The 18202-nt window shown below is 50.7% G+C and overlaps 1 protein-coding gene across 1 annotated transcript; it reads right to left on the minus strand.

Moving 5' to 3' along the window:
• Window positions 1-1159: 1159 nt before the first annotated feature.
• On the minus strand, window positions 1160-10287 carry Prss27 (serine protease 27). Its single transcript, XM_038328207.1, has 7 exons — window positions 10175-10287; window positions 9449-9572; window positions 5526-5552; window positions 4532-4694; window positions 3034-3305; window positions 2420-2589; window positions 1160-1901 (listed from the first exon to the last, which is right to left on the minus strand). Exons 2-7 carry the CDS (start codon window positions 9510-9512, stop codon window positions 1608-1610), a joined length of 990 nt encoding a protein of 329 aa, XP_038184135.1. The 5' UTR covers window positions 9513-9572; window positions 10175-10287; the 3' UTR covers window positions 1160-1607.
• Window positions 10288-18202: the final 7915 nt, after the last annotated feature.

Here is an 18202-nt window from a genome sequence, read left to right on the forward strand (position 1 = left end):
GACCCAAGGGTTCAGACAGGGCCTGTCCTGTTGCCCTAGTTGAGATATGGGACTCCTCTACATCGCTCAGGTAGCCTGGGAGCACCAGTGCTCTGAGAGGTCTCTTGATGCTGACCTGCCTCACAGCCTAGAACAAGGCAGGGCATCTAGTCTCAGCTGCAGACAGCCTGCTAGCTGTGAGGGTGTCACGAGGGGCCTGGAGGGGCCTGGAACATGGCTTGGACAGTTCTGGTTCCGGGAAACCAGCAGTTGGGACAGGAGAGGCAGAGAATGAGACATCGTGAAGTGGGTCCACAGCTACTGGACTCTCCAGAGCCCATGCCTGGGCTTGTGCTAAAGTGCCACTTGGGGCAGGACCACACCTCTGGTTGGCTGGCACCCATGGGCCCAGGTGGCAGCTGTCTGAATGCATGGTTGCAAACAGCATCACCCAGCACTTTTGGGCAGACCTGTGCTTCCTAAGGTAGATCACAGTCATGCTGGGGTTAGTCTCCATGCCTGTGAGCCTCAGGCCAGCACTTCCCAACCATGATGGCCCAGAGCTTGCTCTTGGGGTGTCCTCAGCATCCCCACAGTCTGCCCTGCACCCTTGTCTGGACTCTAGTTTTCCTCTCTAGAGTAGAAGAGTAACCAGCCATTCTTAGACCAGACACTCAACATGGTCTAGAGAAGGAACTCAGCAAACAGCCCATCCTCAGAGCCAGTGGCCAGTGGGGAGTGGAGCCCTAGGAGATTCCTGTGTTTGTTTGGTATATAGCAAGTGCTAAGTGATCCATTCTGTGTTTTATTTTCTTCTCTGAGACAAGCTCTCACAATGTAGCCTTGGCTGGCCTCAAATCCATAGAACTCCCCATGCCTCTGCCTCCCGAGTGTTGGGACAAAAGGCACACAGCATCACACCTGAGGGTTACCCATTCAGTCCATAACAGTGCCTGCCCCACCTGAGACAGGCTTGCCCGTGTGAGCACGTGGATGGATGTGTAATGAGTACACATGTGTAACTGGGTGTGGGGAGAGAGCATGGTTTGTGCGTGCCTGGTCCCCCCCATTCCCTGCTTCGTTACTAGAGAGTGGGAAGTTTAAGGTTAAGGGATGGACCAGGAGAAGAGGATTCTCAGAGATCAAGGAAGAACATGAAGTAAAGGTTGTTCTCGAATGCACAGGTCCTAGGGGGCCCTTAGATTTGTGTGATGGTGTAGAGAAGTGGGATTGGGGAAGAAGGCTGTGCCCCCATTATGTCCCTCCATCATCCTCATGGTTCCTACTAAAGCGCTTGGAATCTTGTGACCTTCCCACCAGTGTCAACTGCCCACAGTGCAGGAACAGGCAAACCATTGGTATTCCAGGTGGTGAGCAGTCATGGGGTGGAAACAGGGAAACTGGGGTCAGGAACGTTGTAGCCTGGGTGTGCCTGCCAGGGTCTCCTCTAAATCTTCCCAATTCAGAGCTTGTCGGCCCCCAGTGTTGTGCAGGGATCCCCTGATGGGCCGTGACACTTTTTTTTTCTGGAAGTGAGCATAAATAAAAGTAGCTAACATATTAGATGGGGGTGGGGCTATTTACAAATGTCCAGTGGGGAGGGCGCTACCTGCCAGTCCCGGGCAAGCTCAGAGGATGCTGAGCATAACCACCAGGGTCAGCATGACTGCGTGGGCAGCCAGGCAGGGGGCAGAGTTCCCCAAGTGCTGCCAACCTCGAGGGTCTCTTCGCTGCTGCTGGCTGCTGGCCCTGCCCTGAAACTTCAGCTCTGGAATGATTTCGTGGATCCATTTGTGATGGGAAGTGACACGAATGTAGACACCTGGGCGGTTCCGGCGGGCACAGCCTTCTCCCCAGCTGATCACCCCAGCCTGCACCCATGACTGGTCCACAAGGCACACCAAGGGTCCTCCAGAGTCACCCTGTGGAGAAGCAGAGGGCCATCAGAACCCACCTTGGCCTCACGAAGGTGCCTTCATGTGCTCATCACAGAACCCCTCCCAGGACTTCCTGTCCGTCCTCTCTCCAGCAAGCCCTCTTCTTGCTGTGATGCCCCAATTCGCCTGTCGTGGTGTACACCCAGTGTGGTGTATGCTAAAAACGTAGCTTTTGGGGCCCCATTTCAGATTCAAGACTCTCACTCGTCTCATTTCAGCTACCAGAACCACAACCTACCCTTTGCCTGGGCTTAGCTCCCTCTAGTGCAGTGGTTCTCAACCTATGGGTGGCGACCCCTTTGGGGGTCAAACAACCCTTCCACAGGAGTCGCCTAAAACCACTCTGCACTTCAGATATTTACATTACTATTCATTACTAGGATAATTACAGCTATGAAGGAGCAATGAAGGACTTGTGGTGGGGTCACCACGACATGAGGAACCGTCTTAAAGCGGTCGGATAGTTGAGAGCCCCTGCTCCAGTGGCTGCCCTCCCACCCTACCTTACAGGCGTCCTTCTTGCCCTCTGCAAAGCCTGCGCACAGCATGTCATCCTTGATGGTTTTGAGCTGGAAGTCAGACTCCGCGTCTCTGCTGTACAGCAGGTTGCACCTGGGCGTGTCAATGATGGGCACAGCAAGTTTCTGCAGGGTGCGTGGGTTGGGCAGTCGGTCTAGGGAGGAAAGGAAGCCTGCAGCTCGGGGGGACAGTCTTAACCAGGATCCGGAGGTTCTGGGGTCTCAGGAACCACAGCTGGCTCTATCCTCCCTGGGTCTCCTCAGAACTTCATGGACTGTTTCTTCCCTCACCAGCACCAGCCCTGCTTGTCTCCCCTTCCCTCTCCCATGTGCACGGCCGCTCTTCCTACAGCACCTGCTCCATTTAGCCTTGCCCTACCCAGTGAGCAGAGACCGTGTACACCAGCATCAACAGGAAGGAGGCTGTCCTGGAACTCACTCTGTAGACCAGACTGACCTCGAACTCACAGAGATCCCCCTGCCTCTGCCTCTGCCTTCTGAGTGCTGGGATTATGTATCACGACTGCCCAGCTGTCCTGGCCTTTCTTCAGCCACATCCCCTTTCCTCCCCTGCCTTGGTCCTCTCTCGGTCCCCTCACCTTGTTCACTGGGGCTGCCCCAGCCAGTGACCCAGCACTTCATGCCCGGCTCAAAGATGATGGAGGGGTCCGGCAGACACACGGGAAGGATGTAATTGGTGAAAGTCACAGGCACCTGTAGCTCCACCAGAGCCACGTCGGCACTGGAGGCCATGCCTTGGTATTGGGGGTTGCTTTCCACCCGCTTCACACGGACGTACAGGGCGTGTGGTCCTGGCTGCTGCAGCTGCAGAGCCCCCAGCAGGACTTGGTATATGGATATGTCTGAAGTGCTGACAGAAAGAGCAGACTTGTGAATACCCTCCTCCCTGAGGAAAGGGACCTACAGGGGCAGGTTTTTCTGGTCTGCTGCATTCCCAGCCATGTCATCTCCATGTTAAAAAGACTGTAGAAACTGACCATCACCCATCTTTAATTCCCAGCTCTCTCTGGCTACCGGGTGACCTTGGGTAAGTGACCTAACAAGTTCTCTGTCCTCAGTTTCCTCATTCATAAGATGGGAGCACAGACTACCTGAAAAGCCTGTTCTAATACACATATCCCTTTGGAGTACAGTGAGGCCGAGCCCTGCCTCTGGATCCCCAGGTCGGCCACCTCGGAGCCTGAGTTTCTCAGAGAAGCATGGGATTTTGGAAATAATAAGCAGGTGAAAGTGCTTTCTATGCAAGCCTAAAAGCCTGAGTTCTGTCAGCAAAGCCCGTAGTGAAAGGGGAAACCTGAAAGTCGTCTTCTGACATCCTTGTGCCCATCATGACGCAAGCGCCCCCCAGCACACAGTAATAAAGGAAAAGGGGGTTGCAGATGTATGAGGAAGGAGGTCCTGAGATTTGGGGAGCCTGAGATTCTAGGGCTGTTTCACAAGGATGTGCGAGCTGGGAGTCCTCTTAGGTGATCTTAGACAGGGTGAGGAACAGTCTCTTCCAAATCTTGGGCTTAGCTGATACCCAAGGTCCAGAGAGAGTCTGGATTTGAGGTCGGGGAGCATGAGACAAGGGAGGTGTGTGTCGGGGGTGCCTGTCGCATTTATAGGGACAGGACCCCAGGTGGCACTGGCAGAGCAGCTGGTTAAGCAGGGCTGCAGCAGCGGTTGCAGCTTCAAGGCCTAGAGCTGGGCCTAAAGAAAATGTTGAGTATTATGTGTATGGATGTTTTGCCTGCATGTGTGTCAATGCACCGTGTGCACGCCTGGAGCCTGCTGAAGCCAGAAGAGGATATTGGCTCTCCTGGAACTTGAAGTGTAAACAGTTGTGAGCCACCATGTGGGTGTGAGGAGTTGAACCTTGCTCCTCCGCAAGAGTAGTCAACGCTCTTAACCACTGGGTTTCTCTGCAGGTCCCTGAAGGAAAATTTTGGAAGACTGAGTGTTATTGAACAAGGTTGGGGTGGGGGGATGGGGGTGGAAGGCTGATGCCAGCGCTGTCCGTGGCACTGAACAGTTATGTGCAGCTTGTCTTGTCCCTGCCGTTGGTGAGAAGCCGAAAGGGCCAGGGTCACTTACTTGGAGAAGCAGTGTGCAGCGGTGAGGACCCATGTTGGTGCGATGAGACTGCCCCCACAGAAGTGGGTCCCATTGCGCTGGATGCTGACCTGCCAGGGCCACTCCCCTTCTAAGGCGTCCTCCCCACCAACCATCCGATTGAACATCCTTGGGTGCCCGCAGGCTGGGGGAACATGGAAGCGCTCTCTGAGGGAAGGGCCTGCCATGGCTTCAACACTATCCCCAACCCTCATGCCAGCTCTCACTTTCTGCCAGTGTCCAGGCCTTTCTGGCCCCTCAGAACATTAGTAGATAAGAGGCCCCAGTACAGCCGGCTTTTGATTTTGACCCTTTCCGGTTCTGCCTTCCCATGGACCTTGGTCTTCTCACTTATGACGAGGAGACAAGACCCAACTTGGGGTCAGAAAGGTTGAAATGACATGGAAAATTCCCATCCCAGAGCTGGACGCATGGGTCCCTGAAGGATGGCCATATATCATGTCTTCTACAGGCTGATGGGACAGGGGTACAGTCATGGTACAGCAGATAAGGTGTCCCCTATCCTGGTACTTCCACCATGTCCTGTTTTGCTGATCATATGGGAGTTTCTTCTTCCACTGCCTCTTGGAGTTCTGCTCAGCCACTTCTGTCTGGCTTTTCTGCTGTCCCTCCCTCCCTCCTTCCCTCCCTCCCTCCCTCCCTCTCTGCTCTCCCTTCCTCTCTGCTCTCCCTCCTTCCCTTCCTCCCCCTTCTCTGCTCTCCCTCCCTCCCTCCCTCCTTCTCTGCTCTCCTTCCCTCTCTGCTCTCCCTCCTTCCTCCCTCCCCCCTCTGCTCTCCCTCCCTCTCTGCTCTCCCTCCTTCCCTCCCTCCTTCTCTGCTCTCCTTCCCTCTCTGCTCTCCCTCCTTCCCTCCCTCCCCCCTCTCTGCTCTCCCTCCCTCCTTGTCTGCTCTCCCTCCCTCCCCTTCTCTCCTCTCTGTGTCCAGCCGCATCTCCATCTCAGTTGATCCCACTTACCTCTCAGAGCTCTGACCCCTTCAGTCCCTGGAAGTGGGGAAAAGGGGATCATTAGGCAACTTTGCCAAGTCAAGGTCTGTTCCTCTCTGCTTCTGCCTTATCAGAGAGTCCCTGGCCTCTGAGGACAGAGAGGACAACCAGGAAAGCTAGCACTATGGCCGAATGGGTTGACCTCCCTGCTTGGGTCAGGCTTCCACTCTCCTTGTCCACACAGGGATCCCTTCCTCCACCCGGCACCCCTGCTCTTGCCTTGCAGTATGGAATGGGAACAGTGCATGGACCTCAAATTCTAGAGCCGTGGGGTCTCCCTCCCCCTCTTCACCCTCTAGTGGCTCAGCTCTGGGTGGCAGGAAACCCTGGAGGTCGCACATGGATACATCAGGGCCCTCCTTGTAGTCTTTCAGAATGAGCAGGCCTCTTTCAACTTCTCCCCGAGTCCAGCTGAGGTTCAGACACTCACAGCTACTCTCTGCTCTCCAGGGGGTTGAGCTGGCCTGGCAAAGATCGGGGGCAACCTCCCAATACTTTATTCCCGAGGACTGGGCCCTCTTGTTAACCATGACCCTCTACTGTACCACCATCAAAGTGAGGGGACGAACAGGGAGGAGGATAGGGCAGGTCTGAGGGTTCCAGGAGTGGCGTCCAGCACCCACACCTACACACTGCTCAGCTTTTCACCCAGTCCCCATTGGCTCCATTCCAGACTCAGGTTCAAGCCCAGGCAACCCCAGACCTTTGCTTACTCTCCTGGTTGCTGCTCCCTTGGGCAGGTCTGTCAGAACTGGGTGGGGTCTCAGCACAGTCGGGCCCTCCACCTTGATGGTCACATTTTTTTCTAAGCCCCAACAACTGAGCCCAGAGGAAAGGATGAGAAGGAAACCCACTTCAGGATGCTAAATGTCGCAGGGACAGCAAATGGCCAGGCTGAGCCACACATGGCCAGCGGTGCCCAGAGCCCTTAAGGATGTCACAGGATTCTTCCTTGTGTAGCTCCCAGTTGTGCAAATCTCAGTGCTACTGGGGGACAAAATCCAGAATGTGGCCTTGACAATGGGGAAGGGCGCAGCTGTTAGCTGTGTGTGTGGTTGGCGTGATATAAGCTGGAATCACCTGGAAATTTGGGCTGGCATGTGGATACATTGGTGGGGAATTGTCTTAATTAATTGATGTGTGAAGCCCCAGCCCACGGTGGGTGGCACCATTCCTTAGGCACAGGGGAGTAGGTTAATCCTGAACTGATTACGAGTGAAGAAACTAAGCTAAATACAAGTAGTACGCATCCATTCATTTCTCCTACTCTTAACTCTGGATGTGATCAGCCGTTTCGAGTTCCTGTTGCCCTGAAATGATGGATTATCACCTGCAGTAGTGAGCAAAAATAAGCCCTTTCTCCCCTAAGCTACTTTTTGTCTTGCTATTTTATCACAGTGCCAGAAATGTAACCAGGACACAGGGGGACCGGAGGAAGTGACTGCTCAGGACAGGACCAGGTTCTTCTCACGGGGGCACCTGTGATGGTCACAGGAAACGGACTGTGCTCGGGACTTCTGGCTTGTGAGCTGTTTTCACAGGGTGCAAATGCAGAAGGTGTAGTGGCTCACAGCTGTTATCCCAGCATGCCCCACTCAAGAGGCTGAGGCAGGAGGATTGCATGGAGCTGTACAATGACGACCTGGTCAGCTGAGGCTCTCTGTGTTGTCTCAAATAAAATGGCTCAGTGGCCGAGAGCACTTGGTGTTCTTGCAGAGGACCTGGGTTCAGTTCCCAGTCTGAACGTGGTAACTCACAGCTGTCTGTAATTCTAGTTCCAGTGAATTCAACACACTTTTCTGGCCTCCCTTGGCATTATGTGCACATGCATACATGCAAATAAAACATTCATACAAGTAAAATAAAAATATATCAAATAAAAAATAAAGGGCTGGAGAGATGTCTCATTGGATAAGAACATCTGCTGCTTTTATAGAGGATTCCAGTTCAGTTCCCAGTACCCAGGGGATCCAACAACCCCTTCTGGTCTCCAAAGATAACTGCCTACACTTAACACACAGAGAGAGAAAGAGGAGAGAGAGAGACAGACAGACAGATGGAGAGACGAGAGACAGAGAGGAAAAAGACAGAGAGACAAAGCAATACATTCAAATAAAATAAAGCCAGGCGGTGGTGACGCATGCCTTTAATCCCAGCATTTAAGAGGCAGTGGCAGGCGGATCTCTGTGAGTTTGAGGCCGACCTGGTCTATGGAGAGTTCTACACAGAGAAACTTGTCTTGAAAAACCAAAATAAATACAAAATAAAATGCAAATGTGACCAGAGACACCCCCCACACACACACATACCACACACGCTCACTTGTTAGAACTCTGCTGGACCTGCTCTCCAGGCCTGGACAGTCAGCCCGCCACGCTGCCCTTTGTCCTCAAGGACACACGCACTGCAAAACTCTCCCGTCTCGACCCGCAAGGAGCTTGCGACAACCTTCTGTGCATTTTCCCTCCTGCCAGTCTCCTGACCTGTAACGCACTGTTTCTGCCGCAGCTTAGTCCTTGCAGGCTGAGGCTCCCCGCCGCCTCCGCAGTGCTAGTGCAGACTGAGGTCCACTCAAGGGTCGACTCCAGTGGAAGCTGCCCCCGCTGGTACTGTGTGTCTTAGAACCCCCACTGCCCCTCTGAGCTCTCTGCCCTTCACCAGGGCATCTGATCTCACTCAGAGCTCAGGCCCTGGAGATCTATGGAGGCAGAACTTACCTCTAGGGATCCAAGCACAGAAACCGTGCAGGGATAGAGAAACATCCTGTCAGTGGTAGGGGTTCAGCCAGGGTGTTAGTCTATGCCCACCTGGGCCCCAGGTCCCTGAAGCTGATGCGGAGCGACTGAGGTCTAAGAAACTAGGCAGGACCAGTCAGAGGACTACTGGGGTGCTGGTCACCCTGGGCTGACGTGAGCAAGTCACTCAGGGGTCCAACCTCAGTTGCAGCTGTTTGTGAGCCAAAGGCTGACTGCCGTTTCTACTTTGGCAATGACCTCAATTGATCCACCCACGGGAGCTGCTAACATGTCACACCCAGTAGAAATGGGCTTTCAATGCCATTGTCCTTGCCGCTAGAGACCATGGACAGAAACGTTCTATGACATTGGGGACAGAGGGCATCACTGCAGAGATGCCCACCAATGTCCTCCTATCTCTTGAGCCTGAGCTGAAGCATGATTTGAGGTGACTTGGTCTGTCCCAGGGAGGTGAACCAAGGACAGGGAAGTGTGGTGGCTGCTAGGCTGGCCCATCTGGCCTAGGAATGTGGGAGAGTTTCCCTGGTAGAGAGAAGCCCAGCCCACAGGGAAGGACCTGCCAGGCGGAGCACCTGGTTAGAACTTGCTGACCCCTGCTCAGGATGGGTAAGGCACCGCTTTTGCCTCTATAGGCTGGGCCCCTTTGCAGCCTGCAGCCCTCTCTGCTGAGCCTCAGACTCTGAAGGCTCCCTGGCTCAGATGGCAACCCCAGTTCACATTAGCCCAGGGACATGAAAGACTGCAGGCTTGGGTTCAAGTCCTAGAGGCACGGAGGCTTTGTCTCTTCCTTTGTAGAACGGGAAGATAGACCTCTAGGAGAGCCCCAAAATCAGAGCATGGCACACCAAGAGCCCCAGGAAGATGAGGGTGTCGCTCTAGCCAAACCACTGCCTTGGGGGTCCTTGAGAGGCCCTGAGGGGCCATGGCCACTTGCTCTGTCACGCCTCTCACAGGTCCCCAGCCAGGTCCTCCAGGTGGAATATCTGGAACCAGAAGCCCATCACTGAGGAGGTTTCTTTTAGGCTCAGGCAGGCCCAGGAGTTGGGGGGGGTGTGCTCAGTTGGTACTCAGAGCAGCACAGAGGGGGCCCCTCCAGAGCTGTGACTGGGGGACTGCCTGGCCTTGTATGCAACTCACCAGATCTCAGCAGCAGTGGTGGCAGCAGCAGCAGCAGCAGGGCAGGGATGTGGGGCTGCCTCATGTTCTCTGGCTCGGTGGTTGGTAGAGGCCTGGTCAGCGGTGGCAGGAGCTCTCCCTAGTGCTACGGAGGTGCAGGCTCCATGAAGTGAGGTTTTATGCTGGAGATGAGTGTCAGCTCGGCTATGCAACCCAACCTGTCAACCCTGCCTGCCCAGTGCCTCTTCAGGAGGAAGGAGGTGCCCAGAACACCAACTCCATGACCCGGCCCTGAACCCCAGGGGCCAGACCCCTTACTCTGCACACTTCAGGATTCTGGTAGCAAGATATCCCTCTCCTACACGAGCTGACCGAAAGGCCTCACTATTGGCTGCTCCCTCAAGTGACCATAGGGCCCACTTAAGCTGGCAAAGTCTACTCCATCCAGAGGCCTTCCATTTCATTCATTCATTCATTCATTCATTCATTTGATATAGGTTGAGCACCTACTTTTTATCTGACATCAGTGACCTAAGGTAGTTGGGGTTTATAAGGTGGTTGGGGTTTATACTATTGGGTATTAAACAATGACATTGAAGGACCAAGGTCAGGTTGCTAGTTCAACTAAGAAAGGGGGACCTCGACTGAGCCCCTGTGCCCCCCACCCACGCTCCTGGACCACAGGCACCCATCTGCGGATTGACTCAGGGCATAGTATCCCCCGATCCCCCAAGTCTGGAGGTGCACCTTCTGGGCGTGACAAGAGCACTTCTGGGAAGGCGGCATAGTGACTGGCAGGATGGCTGTCCAGTTCCTGCCCTGGGTGCGCCCGCCGGGCTCTGGGACGTGCGGCCGCGGCGGAAGTGTCCCTGGGAGGAAGTTATTTGGGGCACGAGACTGACATCAGACCTAGCTGGACTCAAGGTTCAGGAGGCCACTCCCTCTAGACCACAGACTGGGTGCAGGACCAGTTTCTGGACGTCTCACAGCAGATCCCGCCAGGCCAGGGAACGGCACAAGACAGCGGGGGGCGGAGGGGGAACACGAGCCCGCCTCAATTTCCCCGCTGTTGAGGAGGGTGTGCAGCGGTTCACCCTGTAGGTGTGAGCCGGGGGCGGTCCGAGGATCAAAAGGGTAGCGCAGGGTCACAAAGTGCAGTGGTCTCGGTCTGCCGGGCTTGCCGTGCAGTGCTGCCCTCTGGTGGCCGTCGCCACTCCTGCGCGGTCCCTTCTGCTGTGCCTGTCCCTACGCCAGAAGTGTTTGCTCTTCCAGGGACCCTTTTCCCTGGAGGTGGCGGTATCCTCATCCAGGACTTCCCCAGAGACTGCCACCTTCTCTACCACTCCTATACAGCCATGTCCCCGCAGTCCCCGGGTGGGTGCTCAGGCATGGGGCTCCTCTGATGCTAAAAGACCAAGCTGTGAGAAGAGAGGACTCTGGACTCACATCCGTTTGTTTGTTTGTTCGTTCGTTCATTCATTCCTTGTTTGTTTGTTTTTATGTGTTTTGTTTTTGAGACAGGCCAGGCTGGAACTCACTGGGTAGACCAGGTTAGCCTAGATCTCATGGAGATCCACCTGCTTCTGCCTCCCTAGTACTAGGATTAAAGGCATGTGTCACTACTTATTTGTTTGTTCTTTCCAGCGTTTACACCTGAAAGTATTGGATGAGAGGCACACAGATGCCAAAGAGTTTTAGGAACAGGGTGCAGAGGAGAATAAAGGGCTCGCCCTGCATCATGGACATGTCAGGAAGACCCTTAAGTTTGAGGGAAAAGTTCTGATCCTAAGTTGTGTTAACTGTTTCAAGGTGACTGGGTGGCCTCACACCAGCCAGACGCCAGCGATCAGCCCACCCTTCCTCTGAGACAGTCTCTGACCTTTTGAAGCTAGGGAGTGCTTCTAGCTTCTCTTCTCCCTCTTCTCTCTTCTAAACACAATTGCTTTCCACATGACTCTTCCGTGAAGTGAAATGAGCAACAGAAAGGAGCGTGAGCCAGTCCCCGGCTATACCCGAGCAGCCTCGGACTGGAGTGTCCTGGACCAGGGCCTAAGAACACCATAGCCGGTGACCATGCGCAACAGCAAAAAGCCACGTCTTCTACACACTTCCCCATACAGAGGAAGTGAAGGAGTCCTATCAAGTCTCTCCTAATATTAAGAGCTCTTTGGGGCATTTTGACTTTTTTTTTTTTTAAAAATCATTACATTTATTAATTTAGTGTATGTTCAAGAAGGGTGTGTGTCCATGTGTTGGGGGTTGGGGGACGGGGAGGCAGCCACAGAACAACTTGCAGCAGTCAGCTCGCTCCTTCCACCATATGGATTCCAGGGACAGATTCAGACCACAGGCTTGGCAGAAAACCCCCTTTCCTGCTGAGCCGGCTCACTGGTCCTCCAGGGCATCTTCTGAGGTTAGAAGCCATGGTAGCTATGATAGAAAAGAGCTATGGCCCACATAGGAAATGTGGGTAGCGACACCATTGCTACTCAAAGCGCTCGGAGAAATGAGTCAGAAAACAACAAAACAAAGCCCACTGAATCTGAAAGGTAAAACAGGTAAAGGACGTAGACAAGGTGACGGGGAGGAAACTAGTTTGGCTAACACATGTGCTGGGAAGTGTTCGCCTTAGTAATTAAGATAATGCAAATCAGAGCCACAGCAAAGGGACCTCGGCTGTCACCTACAGGCTAGCAGAGCCTGGCTACTAGGCAAGGCTGCAGGGAAGTGGGTCAGAGGGTGAGCACGGCCCGGCCTTGGGGAACTGCTGTTTATCTTGAGAAAGGGTTATGTTATAGTGTCCAAACTAGCCTGGAACTCACTCTGTATCCCAGGCTATGAAAACATATTTTGACAAAAAATAGTACATTTGCAAAACTAAACCTGCCTGTAATTCTAGCAATCAGGAAGCTGAAGCAGAAGAATCAGAAAACCAAGATTTTTTTTTGGGGGGGGGGGGGCGGGGGCTATGTAGTGAGACCTTCCCTGATTCAAACAAAACAAAAAGAATCATTTTGTTTTATATACAACCTCTGGGGTATTGGAGAGATGGCTCAGCAGTTAAGAGCATTGGCTACTCTTCCAGAGGTCCTAAATTCAATTCCCAGCAACCACATGGTAGTTCACAACCATCTACACTGGGATCTGATGTCCTCTTCTGGAATAAAGTCAATAGAGCACTTATATATATAAAATATATCTTAAAAAATAAGTACACTCTCTGAATTAGATTTATAAAAATGCTATTTCTATGAAGAGTGTATAAACACAAATACTTGTGATACAAGGGAAATGAGAAGCAAATAGCTGGGAGCATGCTAGTTGGTAGAGTTTTTGAGGAGCATGCATAAAGCCCTGGCATAGATCAGGTGTGTTGGTGCAAGCCTGGAATCCCAGCACTGGGGAGATAGAAGCAGGAGTATTGGACATTCAAGGTAACTCTAATTTACACACGGAGCTGAAGGCCAGCCATGGGTACCTGAAACCCTATCTCCAAAACAAAACAAAACAAAACAAAACTTGGTGTGGAAGAGCACATCTTCAATCCCAGCACTTGCAAGGCAGACTCTGTGAGTTCGAGGCCAGCCTGGACTACAGAGCAAGTTTCAGGACAGCCAGGACTACATAGAGAGACTGGAGAGACCCTACCTTTGACAAAAAGTCAAAAAGGAGGGAAAGAAAGAAAAAAGGAAGGAAAACAGAGAATTACAAAAAGTACAACCATAAAAAGATTAGATTTATTTTTATTTTATTTGTGTGCTGTGTGTGTGCCACACGTGGGCAAGTGCTGGAAGAGGGAGTTGGAATTCCTGGAACTGGAGTTACAGGCAGTTACATCAGATGTGGGTGCTGGGAACCAAACTTGGGTCCTTCGAAAGAGCAACAAGTGCTCTTAAGTGCCGAGCCATTTCTCCAGCCCTTTCCTTCCTTCCTTCCTTCCTTCCTTCCTTCCTTCCTTCCTTCCTTCCTTCCTTCCTTCCTACCTTCCTTCATCCACTCTCCCTTTCTTACCTATTTTCCACTTCCATTTCCTCCTCCTCTTTTCCCCTCTCTTTCTCTGACTTTGAAACAAAGGTCTTTTTTTTCTTCAAGACAGAGTTTCTCTGTGTAGCCCTGGCTGTCCTGGAACTCTTTCTGTAGAACCAGGCTGGCCTAGAACTCACAGAAATCCGCCTGTCTCAGCCTCCTGGGTGCTGGGATTAAAGGTGTGCATCACACAACTAACAATATCTTACTATGTAGTCCCGACTTGGTACTCATTATGTAGCCCAGACTGGCCTCAAACTCATGGCAGTCCCCACCTTAACTTCTTGAGTACTAAGGTTACAGATGTGCACCACCACACCTGACCAAGAGAATGTGATTTCATAACAGTGGTAGCAGAAGCACCCCAAAAGAAAGGCTGCACAATGTCTGGCCTTGCCTAGCAGTTCTGAAATCATGTGACTCCCTTTCAAGAGCAAGTGACGGGAATCCAGCCTAGACTTGGGGACATGGTGAGGGATCCTGGTACTTCTTGTGGTCCTCCAGCTACAGGACACAGTGACATGGCCTGCCTATCCTCCCTCCAGGGTCACTGCCTATCTCTGGAGTCCTGCAAGCTCAGGACTCTGAGATGATTGCCCCATCCCCAGTTGAGAATATGCTGCTGCTTGGACTCTCCAGCAGGGAATCCCAGCTTAGAGGAGCACTCTGTCACCCTATTGGTGTGGACAATTCCAAGGCATGAATCCCTGATTGGCCCACGGGGCAGGAGTTCGTAATGGAGCAGAGAGGAGGATGCTGGGAAATGAGAAGTCACTCTCTCAGGCACGTATGAGACCGTTTCACGCATGAAGCTCCCCACACCTTTACCCCACCCTCTACACAGTATTCTTGAAAGCCATTGAACTTGGAACTATTGAGGAAAGGCAGTCTTCAACCAAAGGAACAAGACAAGCAAGCAGAAGAGGCAGGCTATAGAAAACAGCCTAACCAGAGGTGCAGAAGGTTCCCACCATGATGGCAAAGGGGAATTCCAGAATAGCAAATCCTGGACTCTGGAGAGCAAGGGTCACAGCTGGGATACTGATTTAGGAGTTCCTGGCCTGCAAGGCTGGCGTCATCATTGGGCCTCTGCATTGTCGCTTTAGCCTGAGGAGACTATAAAAGCTGTGTTCCAGCCCAGCAAGCTCCAGCTGAGGAAGACCTGAGATGCAAGGCAAGGAATCCAAACCACTGGGGATGTTAAAGGGTCCCAGTGGTGAGAGCAGCACCTAGAGGTGCTGTGGGACAATGGCCTGTACCCTGTCACTTGTATAAATAGCCAGGCAAGAAGTATAGGTGGGGTGACCAGGCAGGAAGTAGAGTCAGGACAATGAGAATTCTGGGAAGAGAGAAGTTTCAGTCTGCAGTCATCACCCAGACAGAGAGGAAGCCAGACACAGATCAAGCAAGATGTGACTGCCTCACTAAAAAAGAGACCAAGCCATGTGGCTAACACAGACAAGAATTATGGGTTAACGTAAGTTATAAGAATTAATAAGAAGCCTCAGATACTAGGCCAATCAGTTAATAATTAATGTAGACCTCTGTGTGATTTCTTTGTGACTAAATGGTTGCCTGACCAGACAGAACCAGGTAGGACAGAAAACTTGGTCAACAAATGGCGCCCAACATGGGGCTGATCAAATTCACTTAAAAGCCTGAGAGAGCTTGGGATGTTATTGATAGGAAAGAATAGAGTTAAGCATGGCTTCTTGATATCAGCACTTTCTTGGGTGGGCTCTGCTTGCTAGAGGCAAGAACTCTCATTTAAGAGAGGCTTCCTGACTCAGCTTTCACTACAAAACCTTGCAGCTCTTTTAAGAGGTCCTGCCATGAAACACTTAAATGGTGTTGATGAAAAGCTGACTGCATACTTTTTGGCGGTGGCAGGGACCTTGAAATTCCATAGAGTTGTGGCAATAAACATGGTTCCAAGCAATACTTCTACCATAGGCTAGACTCTCAGAAAAAAAAGCTGAGGAATGGACTGGATCCAGCCGTCAGAGCCACGGCTTTAATCTTAGCCACATCACTTAGCAAATTAAAAACTCATGTGGTCAGAAAAAGAGAGATATACAGTAAAGATAGATTCAAAGATGAAGAAAACCTCTAAACATTTTACTGTGTGTTTAAAAATATATGTAGGCTTGGGAAAAAAAAAGATAAAATACTTAAAAGAAAAAGCCATGTGGTGGTGGCACACACCTTTAATCCCAGCACTCTGGAGGCAGAGGTAGGTGGATCTCTGTGAGTTCGAGGCCAGCCTGGTCTACAAGAGCTAGTTCTAGGACAGGCTCCAAAGCTACAGAGAAACCCTGTCTCAAAAAAAAAAAAAAAAACCCAACACACACCTTTAATCCCAACACTTGGGAGGCAGAGGTAGACAGATCTCTGTGAGCTCAAGGACAACCTGGTCTACAGAGTGAATTCCAGGACAGCCAAAGATACTCAGAGAAACCTTATCTCAAAAAGCCAAAAATTAAAAATAGAAAAGAAAGAAGTAGAGGTTAAAATAAAGCCACATAAAGATAAAAAATACACAGAGAATCTGGATACTGTATGTTATTGTGTTCTCTTTAAATTGTTTGATGACTGAGGAAGGAACAAAAGCTGCTAAAAGGCATTTGTTTATAAAAGCTGCTGGATTAATCCAATATATATATATTAATCCAATATATATATATTAATCCAATATAATATATATATATTTCTTTGACTTTGACAATATATAATCCAATATATATATATTAATCCAATATAATATATATATATATATTTCTTTGACTTTAAAATTTAAGTCAAAAGATATATTACTTTGGAGAAGAGGTTTTTGCTTTGTTTCCACAGGAAATGAGGGACTGTGGATTCATTCTGCATTAAGAAAAATCAGGTTTGACCAAGGAAGACCCCCCCTGAGAAATCTCTGATAGGAGTGGATAGCCCAGATGTCTGACTTCTACATCCAGAACAGCTCAAAGACTGCTGCCTGAGATAATCAAACCTCACAAGATGCTCCAGTCAGGACTTAGTCATAATTCTAAATTTTCTTTAGGTCCCCATAAGATTATCAGCGCCCCCAATCAGCAGGACATATCCTGGAAAACTATGCCCCCATTCCCAAAAATTGAATTATGGATATTTATCTTTGTTTAGAATGTTAGTTACCAGATGTTATGAAAAATGATCTGGATAAAAAGCTAAACAAAGGAGATTCTATTCAGAGTTCTTGTGGTTTTTTTTAAGGGGGAAGTGCTATGGGACAATGGTCTGTACCCTGTCACTTAATAAGAAACCTGAGAGGGCTGGAGAGATGGCTCAGAGGTTAAGAGCATTGCCTGCTCTTCCAAAGGTCCTGAGTTCAATTCCCAGCAACCACATGGTGGCTCACAACCATCTGTAATGTGATCTGGTGCCCTCTTCTGGCCTGCAGGCATACACACAGACAGAACATTGTATACATAATAAACAAACAAACAAACAAACAAACAAACAAATATGAATGAGTGAATGAGTGAATGAGTGAATATGTGAATGAGTGTGTACTTGCTGGAAGTGTATATATGCGCACACATGTGTGTGTATGTGTGTGTATGCACATGTGTGTGTGCATGCATGTGTGTGTGTGTGTGTGTATACGTGTGTGCATGCGCTTGTGTGTGTGCTCTGAAGCCAGAAGTTGATACTGGATGTCTTCTTTGATCCCACTTCCCTCTCTCTTCTCTTTCTTTCTGTCTCTCTCATACATAAGAGACTCTATGTGTTACAGATTTGAATTCACATCCTCACATCAAGTTTGTAAAACAGGCATGTCATCAACTGAGTCATCTCCTCAGCCCCTTTTAAAATGTTTACTGTTTAGAGCCGGGCGGTGGTGGTGCATGCCTTTAACCCCAGCACTTGCGAGGCAGAGGCAGGCGGATCTCTGTGAGTTCGAGGCCAGCCTGGTCTATAAGAGCTAGTTCCAGGACAGGCTCACTACAGTGAAACCCTATCTCTAAAAACCAAAAAAAGTTTATTGTTTGTTAGATGTGTATCACTCCAGTCCTCACCAGGTCTCGTCCACTAGAGCTGCTCAGAGTCCAGGCCCAACAAGGGCGGAGCCTGCAGGGTAGGGGGCAGCAGCTCTGTCTCTGGTCACCCATGATGTCAAAGCTGGAGACGTGGAGTTCTATGTGGTCCCAGTTCCTCTGCACCAGAACCATGCTAAATGTTTCCTTGTCAATCTTCTTGGCTGGCATCTCCTCTCTCTTCCCCGACAAAGTCACATCAGAACAAATCCCTACACCTAACTCCTATTCCAGCTCACTTCCATGTCCAAACCCCAACAGACAGATGCCCACAGAGATACTTTATGTTGATCATATTTAATTGGAGAAGGATGTCTTATCTGTGTGGCAGGGTCTCTCTGTATAGTCTAGCCTGGCTTCAAACTCTGGCTCCTTCTGCCTCCAGTCTCTCTAGTACTAGGATTATAAGCGTGTGCCACCATAACTGGGTAAAGTTGTCTGTCTGTTTATTGTAGTGATGTGGTGAGCAGGCCTGCTTTTCATCCCGCCCGACTTCCACATGGCTAGCTTTACACCCGAATGTAAATTGTATTCCTTTAAACACTGCTTGGCCCATTAGTTCTAGCCTCTTACTGGCTAACTCTCATATCTTGCTTAACCCATTTCTATTAATGTGTGTAGCACCACGAGGTGGTGGCTTACCGAGAAAGATCTTAACCTGCGTCCATTTTGGAGAGGAGAG

This window comes from Arvicola amphibius, chromosome 4 (assembly GCF_903992535.2).
Source record: "Arvicola amphibius chromosome 4, mArvAmp1.2, whole genome shotgun sequence".
NCBI lineage: Eukaryota > Metazoa > Chordata > Mammalia > Rodentia > Cricetidae > Arvicola > Arvicola amphibius.